At 48.0% G+C, this 12,763-nt stretch overlaps 1 protein-coding gene across 2 annotated transcripts in view; it reads right to left on the reverse strand.

The window, feature by feature from the left end:
* Positions 1-12,670, reverse strand: part of LOC102383271 (probable E3 ubiquitin-protein ligase RNF217) — a 59,255-nt gene extending 46,585 nt beyond the window's left edge. The window contains exons 1-2 of one of the 2 annotated variants that reach the window (XM_025195526.1): positions 11,755-12,670; positions 1,846-2,079 (exon numbers count right to left, since the gene is read on the reverse strand). In XM_025195526.1, the coding sequence (XP_025051311.1) occupies positions 1,846-2,079; positions 11,755-11,922 (402 nt within the window). In that variant the 5' untranslated portion in view covers positions 11,923-12,670. Of the gene's footprint in view, positions 1-1,845; positions 2,080-5,394; positions 11,708-11,754 lie in introns of those variants that run through there. The other variant, XR_003092372.1, reaches the window with a different exon arrangement.
* Between the last annotated feature and the right edge of the window lie 93 nt (positions 12,671-12,763).

Below are 12,763 nucleotides of genomic sequence, written 5' to 3' on the forward strand. Positions count from 1 at the left end.
CTGCATCTCATGCATCAGCATCCCTGTGCTTAAACATGACAGCAGGGGGGGCTCAAACTCAAGCTCATTCAATGAGCTTTAAATCAAGCATCCCCGCCACTATTTTAAGCACGAGATGCTGACACATGAGATATAGGAGACTGCTAAAGTACAGCAATTGCCACACTTCAGCAGACTCAATTAAATAAGTCTGCTCCAACATGCTCAATTTCCAGCATGTCGGAGCAGCCTCCACACTTATCTGTAGGTATCCTCAACATATTTTTACCAAGCTGTCACAAATCTAACAACAATAATGGGTGCCTGAGCTAAGGACTATAACAGGGGTGCCCAATCCATGGCACATGCCACAAGTGACACATGCAGGCGCTTTGTTTGGCATGCAGCAGATCTGGCAGGGAGCAGGAAGAACAACATCAAGAAGGCAGGGAGGAGAACAGAGCACTGGATCAGGCAGGGAGAAGTAAGCACAGCAGAAAAGGGAAGTTGACTGAGAGGCACTTAGGGAGGGGGCCCTTACTTTGTGATATGCTAGCCCAAAAAGGGTGGCTGCCATTAGGCTACATGACTGAATCATAATTGCTCTAAACTGGATGCAGTACTCCAGGTGAGGCCTCACCAGTGCTGAATAGAGTATAAGAATCATTTCTCTTGATTTGCAAGTGACACTCCTATTACTATAACCCAGTATCCTATTGGCCTTTTTTGCAACAAGAACACACTGTTGGCTTATATTCATCTTATGTAATTCTAGAACACCCAAGTCTTTCTCTGCAGTACTGCATCCTAGTTACTCATATTTGTACATGCAACTATTTCATCCCAAGTGCAGAACTTTGCACTTGACCTTGCTGAATTCCATCTGGTTGATTATGGGCCATGTCTCCAGTCTACTCACGTCATTCTGGATCACTGCTCTACCCTCTGAAATGTCGGCAACTCCAACCAACTTAATTTCATCTTCAAATTTGCTAAGCCTGCACTCAGTCCCATCATCCAAATCATTAATGAAGATGCTGAACAATAATGGATCCAGGACAGACCACTGGGGAACTCCACTTGATACATCCTCCCAATTAGACATTGAGCCATTGACAATTACTCTTCAAACATGATAAACTAACCAGTTATGTATCCAACTTACAGTACTTTAGTTTAGTCTGTATTTCCTTATCTTGTTAATAAGAATGTCATGGGAGATAGCATCAAAACCCTTAATCTGTAAATCAGAATAACTTTGAAGATTTATAATGCAGGAAGTTATTGAGATTGTCACACCTATAAGTATGTGGACCTAGAGCAACAGAAGAGACCCCAAGAAAAATCCTTCCTTAAGTCATGCACAAATACTCAGAACTGCAAGACTGTACTACTGGCACACCTCACATTTAACAGAAGATTCCAATGCCCTTTTAAGACTTTAGTTGACCAGGGGATTCAGACACACAAATCCTGCATTAGCTAGCTAGTTACTGCAGTTAAAACATCTAGGTAATTTTGAAAAATGAACTTCAGCAATCCCACCTTCCTTGTACCCACCTCTCTTCTATCTAAATTAATATTTACAGCTGAGTGAAGGACACTATCATTATTCAAGGCACAGTGAAAATTTAGTGGGCCAGAACAGTCCTGGCACCAACAACACAGAAAGAATGTTCAACTGCTTCAACCATTTAATAGACTAGTCATTCAGATATATGATTCTACAGGTTCATATTCTAAATCACAGCTTATATTAGGCTCCAGTAATGGAAGAAAGCCTATTTAATGCCCACCACATGCTGTCCTACTTTTGCTGTTTAATAGCTGTGCCGTTTAATCCTTAGCTCTGGCGAGCATGCTCACTTTGTATTTGTTCTCCAATTTGGTAGGAGTTGGAATGTGGCCTCTCCTCCTGAAGGTTGTAAAGTGCTTGCATTGAGGGCATGGCTTGGTGCTGGAGTCAATACGGCTGAGTTCCAGGAAATATTTATACTTGATGATGTCGTTGTGTGGCAGATTGTAGAGGATGGTTGTTTCATCCAAATGTTCATTGCACTCAGTGATGGGACATTTTATATCTGCTTGCCCCAACTGCACCTGTATGTAAAGAGAAGGGTAAAGAACAGATATATAACCTCTTGCCTGGTAGATCTAACACTTAGTGTCAACTATATAAAAATAAACACTCAAAACACATTTATAGATTTGCAAATAAAATTCCTTTAACCTGAAACACCCTAATAATCCACAATCACCATGACTTTCTAAAATTATTTTATTTTACTGCAATCAAATACCATTTTAAAATATTTTCCATAAAGTAATGTTGTCCCTTCACTTCCCAACAGAAACCTTACTCATAAGTATAGCAAACGGAGTTTGAGTTTTGTTCCTGTTTGAATTCAACTGTGGGCACACATGCACCTCATTGCCCCAAGACTGGAAATTCAGTATCTAGTCAGTCTACCAATATCATAAAGCAGCAGACAATAACCTTCTCTGTACTCCTTTCTCTTGCAGATAGCTACATAAATAAGAGCATAGGAAGCCAAAGCAGATGGCAAAGAGAGCAGATAGTAGAACATACATGGGGACTCTTCACCTCTAAGAACTCCAGTTCCATTACCAGTAAATAATTTTCTCCCCAGCAAAAGAATACACAGAGGGACAAACATTCGCCAGGACTTCCAAACAGTATACTAAGAGTTTGGTGCAAATACACTGAATTGTAAGAGGTCTTATTGAAAGGTTTACATCTGAGCACACCATCCTTGAAAGAAGTGAGACCCACACTGCTGTTCACATATATCAATGAGATATTTTTAAGGGAGGCTAATGACGTTGCATGGGCACCAGCTGAACAACTTTTTATTGGAAGTTCGACTAAAGAGCTCCATGCCACCTCAGATTCACTTCACATGAAAGTTGTATCACAAGTTGCATCACTCAACAAAAGAGAGGATCTAAAATTATAACCAAGAAACCAGACAAACTATTTTTTCATACCATTTACAACGAAAACAAACAGCAAATGAAACTAGCTGAAGATGCTAATATTCCACCCTAAACCAAGAGCAGTAGAGAAAAAAAAATGAAGTGACAGTCAGTCCCAAACTGCCACATATATACCTTCAGTTTGGTGTGTGAGGATGGTTAGGGCATGTTTGCCAATGGAATGTATGCTGCTGGCAAAATGTCTAGTCTTGGGTGCATAGAGCACATGCACATACAGACAGGAATGCACAGAGACAAGCACTTGAAGAATTTACCTCTCATGAATGTTTGCCAGGTCTCAACCTAAAAAGCCACACAAACCAACACCAGTATGTGACCCAGTGAGGATGTAAATACTAATGTTTTAACTTCCACGTTGCTTCGAAAAACACATTGCTGCATTACTGTGCTATGCAATGTAAGAAGCCAAAGAATGTATTTTCAAACGTATGCAGAAAGTATAAAAGCAAATTTGCACAGAGAAAAAGGAATCCATCTTTTAAGACTGAATATAGATTTACACTGGTTTCAGAAGCTCTGGGCTGCTTTTTCTGGATCAGTGCTCTTACACCTACTTCTCAAGATTCTGCTGTCTCTGTCAACTTCTCTCTGTTCTTTGAATAAAGCAGTTAACTTAGTACTGTTCAATCAACACGCTTTAAAAAAATGGAGTCAGCAAAACAGATGTAAAGGTTTTGTCTACTGGCAGTCACTGCTGCACCCAACAAAAACGCACTGAATTAAATTGTACAATCCCCCATTTTATACTTGTAAAAGGCAAAGGAACTCGAACCACAATTTTCAAACATGGGTATCTATCACTAGGCACCGAAATCAAATGCTTAATTATCCACTTGGTTATTTATGTCTGAAAGTCTATGCATAGATAATTTGCTTGATGTCACTGCATAAGCTCAGAGAGGACAAGAAGAGAACCCTGATCTGACTACTGTAAATCTTACGCCTTCACAAGAACATTTTCCCTCCTAGTATCAAGTGTGTTGAAAGCCTCATACAAATATAAACTAGTTAATTTATTTTCCCCATTACAAAGTTGAAATTCAGCCAACCCACCACTTAGTTGTGACTACCTTGTCACATCAGGGTTCTGACTTCAAAGCAGTTTCATTATTCTGACCTCACATCTGGTTATTCATTGAGGAGAGAAGCACTGATGGCAATGTTTTGATTAGCTTAGTGAAAAAGGCAAACAATGCCCAGAGCTGATTCTCTTAAACTCCATAGCATTTGATACGGACATAAAACCCCCTTTATGAACGGAACTGCTTGGAATCACAGAAAGAATGATGTTCAAAGTTTCATGAATGTAGAGGGCTTTCATGCAAGTTTAAAAAAAAAACCCAGGTATATCACATGTATCCACTTCAATATCACAGGGAAACTACTTTTTTTAATGTATTCACAGATGCCAAAGATTTCAACTTCTCTAACTATAGCAAAGACTATTAGACCTCCCAAGTATTTTGTTGTTTCTAAGTACTTGAAACAGCTCCACTACTACTTTACAGCCAAGGTGTAAGATTCATGTTCCAAGCTGCCAGGAGTCATCCCAGATGCTCTGTCTGAAAGTCCTTTTAAGTGTACCTTGGTGTCACACACAAGGAAAATCAGAATGGCTAGTGACATACACTCCACCAAACAAATCAGATTTTGTTGATCCCTGTACCAAATGTATGATCATCTAGTTTCGGTCATTATATTGGCATATAGGGCACAGGAGTTCTCTCTTTCACAATGCCTTCTCTCCAAGGATCTCAAAGCCCCTCCACAAGCATTAGTTTCTACTCATCTGCAGAATTAGGTCTCAATACTTAATGGAGGTAATGAAATAATGTAGTTATTACTGTATTATAGTTGGGGTCCCTGTTGAAATGAGAGGCTGTGACCTGCAATATGTAAAAACTAAGCATATGGCATCACCAAAGTGATCTTCCTGGAAAGTCAGCAAAATAATGTGTAAGTACTCATTCTGAAATGAAATGGCACGCAGGAGAACAGGGACTTGATAGCACTGCTGCTCCCTGCAGCTGGAGAAAAGAAGAGGGTGCATGAAAAGATTCATCATCGTCTTATAAAATGGTGCATGTAAGTTGGAGAACTACTGACTGACTGGAGCAACATTTAGGCATGAATGGGTACCACTGTAGCCTGATCTTTTCCGCTGCTTCAAAGCATTCTCAAGCAAAATTCTCTTGGAGCCATTCTACAGCTGGGTTGTACTGCTGTAACTGTTTTGATTAAAGGTATGACTGTTTTTCCTGACAAAGGAAGATGCCTTATAACTGTCACAGACACGTCGAGTTAAACGCCCCGGGTGAGAACGAGGAGGTAATAACACAGAGGCAGAGTTCCTTGGCAATTAAAGCGTAATGCAAAAAGTTTTATTTTTGTACTCACGTTGGTAGTAAGGCCCAGTTTTCTTAAAGTGGTAATCAGTTATTGCTGTGGTTACAGGAACTGCAGTTGTTCGCTCCCCTGGGAGAGATTGCTTATTCGGGATACGAAGGGATCGCCCTGGGTTTCGGATATCGGCGGGCGTTCGCGAGACTGGAGGCAGAATTGGCCAGATTCCACCCTGCTCGTTTAGTCTCAGACTCCGGAGTGTTCTCTTCCAGGTTTATGGTGATTTATAAGGCTACCACGCCTGTATGTATCCCCGTAAGCCAATTGGCTTCTAGTATTCTGTTCGTTCCCTTATATGGCGGTCTCTCCCCAGGGTTTGGGGTTGTGCTTAACAGCTAAGGCAAGAAGCGTGGTTGGTTACGAAATGGCTGCGGCTGTTTATCTGGGAGTGAGTACTACCCAAAATGACAGCTGGTCACCTGGGAGTAAGCAAGTGTTACACATCCCCCCTTGACCAGTTAGACATTTTGTCGATGTACTAGGAGAGAGGTTCAAGGACAATGGGATCGGGATCGATAAAATTGGGGCTTGTCGGCAAGCGGGTGTATACAAAAGCAGACAGCAAGGTTAGTTTTGTTTTGAGATACTGCAGGATCCAACAACCAAAACAGAGAAAGATTGCAATTGGTAACAAAAGCGTGATGAAGGGCATGAGCAAGTTGAGGAGCCATGACGACGTGTCCCAGCCAAACCAACGGAAGAGGTCTGATAGCCAACCCTGGCCTATACCCGAGAGTCGGTTGACCTTTGCCACAATTTCCTTCATTTTGTCGATCTGCAGAGGTAAGGTGAGGGAAACGTTGGGAATGGCAATACAGCAATGGTCCCGAGAAAGATTAAGGTACTGACAAAGTCCACCTTGTTGAAGAAGAATGGCATCTAATGCTAAGCGGTTTTGTAAAGTCATCTGGGAGGTGGCCTGCAACTGGAGGTTAAGCAGTTGAATCGCCGTGTGAGTTGTATTGGTAAGTTCCTCCACTTGTTCGATGAGTTGTACGAGAGCCAGGCGGACTTTGGTTCCTCCGTACCCAGGAATGAGGGATTCCGCTCCTCATTTTATGGCTTCCCATAAACATTTGTGCCAGGGTAGTTGGCTCCATGTGTCCTGGTGTGGGTAGGGCTCACGGATAGCTCGGTGACAGTGTATGAAAAGACTGTGGGGTAAATGCGTATTAGCGTATAAGGGGGGGACACAACGCCACATGGGTGAGAAAACACTGGATGCCGGTGAGGGTGGCAGGAAAGGCGGTGTACAGCCGGCCATCAGAGCAGGCCCATAGTAGCCCTAATGGAGCAGGGGTAGACAGCTGTGCACAGTCGCCCAAAAAAGAAGACACTTGCCAGGCCCATGGAGGTCTATCAGGGATGAGCTTTGCACTGTGACAAGCCGAACTTATTAATGCCGCGCGTAAAATAGGATAGAAAAAGGAATGCCATGTTGAATTTTTGGACACGTTGACGGCTAAAGACGCGTTCCAGGTAACTTGAGATGGGGGTCTGTGAAAAGGCGAAAGGGTAACCTGAGGGGCAGGGCCAGGTCTCAGTGGACAACTGGTGTGAGTACCTGAACAGTTGGCACAAGGATTGGTGCAAGGCGGGAGTCTGAGGTACCAAGGGGGAGTTAAGGTTTGTGGATTCCAAGCTAGAGAGTTGTCAGGTCTGGAGCAACTCATGCCCTGAGGGTTGATTCCCCACGGGACCTAAGAACATGAAGTTGGCTTAGCAGCACCTACTTTTATGGCCCCTGCTACGTGATCAGTGGATGTTGACGTGCAGTTTCGTGTGGTCGTGTTTAGGTGGGCAAATGTAATATCTGGCGGCCAAGTATAGGTTGTGTTCCTGGGAACCCATTTGGTGCTGCCCCAGTCGTAATGAACAGTAATGGACAGGGGGCTATCTTTGGATCTATCCCAGAACCAGGCCGGAACGTCGAGGGGTTCAAGATAGGGGATGAGTACCGGATCAGAAACGGAAAGGGGAAGACGGAGACATGCAGTAAGACTGGAGTGGTTAGTGGCAGTACCGAGGGTCTCGGCCCAAGCGGACAACATAAGTAAGACGGTGTTCGACGACGGCAGTGGGCTGGCGTCTTGTGGTGAGTTGGCGTCCCGTACATGCAGAGGAAGGTCTAAGCCGGCATGGTTGGTCGAGGCCCAATCGGTCAAGAACAACAGGATACAACACGCATATGGAGATGTAGAGGGCGTCATGATGACGGATCTGAAAAATATAACAGCTACGGACAGGGGTTAGGGAGTCACAAGAGATAAGTCTGTTCGACGACTTAGCCAGTTGTGGTGGGCCCAGACGGTGCGTGGGGGAGAGGCTGCTTGGAGAGAAATTAAGTAGAAAATTAAGTAAGAAATCCCCGGTCTGTATGACTGTCCCTGCGACGGGGACAGGCCAGCGATCATTTGCAGCAGGAACGAAGACCCAGACTTGGTCTGAGGCCACGTAGCAGGGAGTCCAGGGGGGCGCGATCTTCCCAAAGGGGTTTGTCGCTGTTGAGAGCGGTTAGGACTAGGTCGGAGTGTTTGGTCCAATTTTTGTAGAAGCCCCCTCCCTGAAGACGAAGGTGTTCTTTGTAAAGACCAATGTGTCGCTTAATGACCCTGTTAGATTGTGGATGATAGGGAAGGTGATGGTGCCACTGTATGTTGCGCTCCTGGGCAAAGTTATCTAGTGCCTTAGAGGTGAAGGGGGGCCCGCCGTCTGAGTGAATGACATGGGGCACCTGCCAGCGGGCAAATGCATGGTTGAGACACGTCATGATGGCAGGGGCATTTGAGCGACGAGTAGGGAGAATGAGAAGCTGTCGGGAGCCAAGGTCCACTATAGCGAGGGCCTTGTTTGGCGGCTTGGCCCCGGGAAGGGGTCCGAGGAGGTCCAATTGCCAAGTTTTTCCGGGGGAAAAGAGGGCAGGATAGAAGGTGCCCCGCTGATGCCGGTGTGGGTGCGGTTTATTTTGGGCACAAGCTATACAGGCCTGTGAGATGTCTTGCCAATCCTGTAACAAGGGTGCAGGCCCCATCGGTGCGTGGGTGTGCCTGGTGTGCGTGGCCTTGCGGGGTCCCGGGTGACCCCAGTATTCGTGAAGCCAAGACAAGAAAGGGTTATAGCCCGCTTTAGTAGTAAAAACCGCTTGAACATCCTTTGGCCACGCTGCAATGAACTCATCTTGGGAGTTGGCGGCTAATAACTTGTCGATGATAGCATGTACCGGGTCGGTGTCGGGTTGGTGTGAGCGGGTATGTTTGAGCATGGGGAGGACAACGAAGTGGTGGAGAATCCGGAAGATGTCCTCCCAATGTGTTAAATTCTTGGAGGGGTCGGCGGCACCCGTGGCGATACAGTAAATATATTCAGAGTCGATGGCTATGATGGGTACCGGGAGGGTGCCACTGTGGCATTCGAGACAATGTTCTAAAACGCTGTGAAAAGCGAGTAGTTTGTTTTGCCGTGCCAAGTTAGGACCGAGATCAGATGAGACGACGTGAACATCGTAACACGGCTTGCAGTAATAACCGTAGCGGCCGTTGCCTTGAGTGGTACCATCGGCCGCCATCCAGGCTAGAGTTGTTGTACCATACAGAGTAGGCCTGGCGGGCGTATTTTCAGTGGTGGTGTTGTGAAATCCCTCTGCATCAGAGTGGGTCCAGCTGGACCAATAATATTGATGTCGTAGAACAAGGCCGGTCCAAGTTTTAAGAGTCCCCTGGAACTCTTGATGGGGCCGGAAGGGGTCGAGAGATGTGAGTAGGCTCACCCCTGGCCCAAGGAGTGTCCCCAGCGATGGAGCTAAGTGTTCTGCCATTTGGGAGGCCAACATAATCTTTTCCAGACATCCGTACAGATGTTGATGTGATTGAAGGGTTTTGTGACCCGCGAAAGCTAAAGGCTTTTGATCCGAGGCGGAAGCGGTGAACCAGAGGTGAGCGGTGGTATATCCAATGGAGATCGCAAGTCGCGCGGTCACTGGCGGGGCCTGAAGCTTCGTCTCTCGAACTGTGGTTAGTAAAGCGATGAGGTTGCGTTGATCTCTGGGTGTCCAGGGGCAACGACGCTGGGTCTTTTTCTGGATTTGTTGTTGTAAGCGTTGTAAGAGGGGAAGGTGATCGGGTGTAAGAAAGTTGCGAAACCAATTTAAGTGGCTGAGTAGAGCCTGAAAATCCTTCAGGGTATTTGGGTGTGCATCCAACGGAGGGACGTCCCTTCCGTGCACGGTTCCCCAACGGAATGATCCGGAGAATCGAGTCCCCAGGAATGTGATGTCCGTTGTGGGCTCGAGGTGGGACTTTGTTGCATTTACGGTCCACCCCGCGTCCTGTAGATGTTGATTGAGGCAGGCCGTGGTGGCCCGAACGCTGGCGCGGTCAGCACCGAGGACGATGATGTCATCAACATAGGACCATATGTGAGTGTGGGGCGGGTGTTGGGGCTCAAAGGCACGCAATGTCTCTCCCATGGCCGCGGTAGCCAGCGCGGGGGCGTTACGGTACCCCTGTGGGCAAACCGCCCAGGTGTACATCTTTCCCCCCACACACATGTTAAGTACCCCTTGTGGGTCACTAATAGGGATAGAATAAAACATGTGCTTCAGGTCGATGGTGGTCGCGAACCATTCTCCTTCACGCTGAACGGCCGTCACGGTGTCCATTATTTCCGTAATCGTGTGCGTGGCCAGGAGCTGGAGCGGTACACACCGGCGGTTAGCTTGGCGGTAGTCTATGACTAGACGAGCATCGTTGGGGCTACTGGGTTTGGGGATACCCCAGCCCGCAGATAAGTAGGTTGAGGCATTGACCGACCGAATGCGTCCCTGTTGTTCTAAACCCCGTAACAGTGCGTCGACTTTGGGCTGTAGCGCTGGTCGCGTGGGGATGGGCTGGTAACGCCATGCCATAGGGACACTCAATTGCGGTTGATGCTTTGTAGTTGGAGTAATAGTTAAAGGGAGGGACGAATAAATGGCGTGCTTTAGCTTTAGGGCTTTGATGGCCGGCATGCCTAGGATGTTAAGGTCGCCCATAACTGCGTAAAGGGGGTAAGGTGCGATGAAAAATTTTACCACCGTGGTGGCTGAGGTCGCGTGAAGGCCCCTGACAAACAAAGTCTTGGAAGTGTGCACGTGGGGGACCTCAGGACGTAACACGTTAACTTGTGCGCCCGTGTCAAGGAGAAACCAAATAGGGATAGCATGCGAAGAAGTTGCACTCACGTTAAAAGTGGTGTATGGGCGGTCATCCGTGGGGTCGCGGCCGGTGTAGCTCGTCCCGGCGGCCGCTACTCGTTTTTTTCTTTTTGGACATCCCCTGACCGGAACGTAAAGCCCAGGTTTTCCGCCAGGGCCCGTTGGGCTGCGTCTCCCAGATGGCGGATTTGTGCCTTGGTCAGGCCGCTTTTGTTGAGAAGGAACCCGGACATGGCCCGTTCCTCCGGAGATTGCTCCGGCGGTCCCGGGTCCCGAGGTTGGTGGGGTTTGTCTGGCGCATTCGACCATCGTGGTGTGGCAGCAGCAACTGTCTGTGCGTGTTGTCCCCGCTGGGCGTTCGCTAGTCTCCCTAGGGAGCTTAAAACATTTCCGAGGGGGTCTCCAATTAATGGGCTCAGTAGAAGCCGGAACTTGGGGGCGTTGGGGCCTCCGTATAGTTCCACACACGACTCTATGGACGTGGCGGATACCGGGAGCCTTGCCGGGTCGTTACAATAGCGGTGAGGCCAGTCACCCTATGTTTCAGCGTACGTAAGGCCTAGAGGTCTGGCGGTGGCGTCCCAGGTCAAATAACTGATCCCCACTATGGCATATAGGAGTTGGGTGGGTGTAGGCGCAAGGGGCAGGTCTGCATGCCAGGCATGGGTGCGGATCGTGAGCGCCGGGATGGTGGCCGCCGGCAGGGGTATGGGCCATTCCCGGTTACGGAACAGCCTGTCAGTGTCCGCACGTGCCCCCCTGCTCCAAGCTGGCTGTCGCATAAGCGCCGAACACTCCTCACGGTCAACTATTTCTGACCCATGTTCTAGCACCAATCGCCCTAGCCAAATGGCTATGGTCTCGCCTGGTTGAATTTTGGTATCCTTCGCTAGGTCTTGTAGTTCCCCCCTTGAGCGGGTACGAAATGTGGTAATAGTCCGTGTGTTTCCTGTTTGATCTACTATTGTCTTGCCGATGGCAATTGGGTTGACATGCACAGGGGAAGCAGCCATATCGATGCCTACACTGTTGCAATTATCGAGTAGGTATTTGTTTGGGTGGAAAGCATCTGGATAGGGGGGTGGGGTTTCCGCCTCGGGGGGAGGGGCTGATGCCGCAGGGGACGCTTCCTGCGGTGAGGGGGGCGGATCTTTGTTACTCACGGTCTCTCGTTCTTCTTCTCCCCGCCCTTGCTCTGCCGCTTCGGCGCCATCTTTGGGTGCAGTCGCAGTGTGGTCGGCGGCCGTCTTCGTGAGCGTCTGTATAAGGTTCGCCCGATTCGCGGCATGTCTCATAAGCGTGGAAAACGAGCAAAACAAGATGTTAAGCATTTTTCCTTTATCCCACTTTTGTCTGCCCCACTTAGAGGAGTTTTTGCCCTCCGCTTCTAGGTTTTCCCTTAATGTAGTTAGTATTTCATTTTTGGCCCCTCCTGGGGTGATAGTAGGACAACGAAACTTGTCGGGGGGGTATCACAGCCTCCTCCTGCCTTTAGGTGTTGTATGCACTGAGCATATTCTTTTTCAGGCACACGATCAATACCCCCACCCATCGGTTTGATCCGGCTAAGCTCGACCTCTGCCACTACGTCGGGGGGATGGTAAAGGACAGAGGGGCATGACAGGAGGCACCCTAGCGCGGCGGGGCTGAGTCCGGACACTACCCATTCCTTAGCCACCCCAGTTTGGTGCATGAGGGTGTCGGTCGGCTGGATGGACAAGTAGCCCCCCAACTTTCCATTTTGTGCGACCTGGTGGTAGGCGATGTGGGCCCAGAGGCTGTCCGCATCGGACGGTGGAGGTTGCTGATGGTTGGCCCATGGGCAATACTTTACTAAGGGGTCTGCGTGTGTTTTCCCTTCTCGTCTCAGGGATCCCATCCTCGTCGCCATGTCGCGGACACGTCGAGTTAAACGCCCCGGGCGAGAACGAGGAGGTAATAACACAGAGGCAGAGTCCCTTGGCAATTAAAGCATAATGCAAAAAGTTTTATTTTTGTACTCACGTTGGTAGTGAGGCTCAGTTTTCTTAAAGCGGTAATCAGTTATTGCTGTGGTTACAGGAACTGCAGTTGTTCGCTTCCCTGGGAGAGATTGCTTATTCGGGATACGAAGGGATCGCCCTGGGTTTCGGATATCGGCGGGGGGGCGCGGGGCCGGAGGGGGGAATGTGC

Source organism: Alligator sinensis, unplaced genomic scaffold (genome assembly GCF_000455745.1).
Source record: "Alligator sinensis unplaced genomic scaffold, ASM45574v1 scaffold1672_1, whole genome shotgun sequence".
Taxonomy (NCBI): domain Eukaryota; kingdom Metazoa; phylum Chordata; order Crocodylia; family Alligatoridae; genus Alligator; species Alligator sinensis.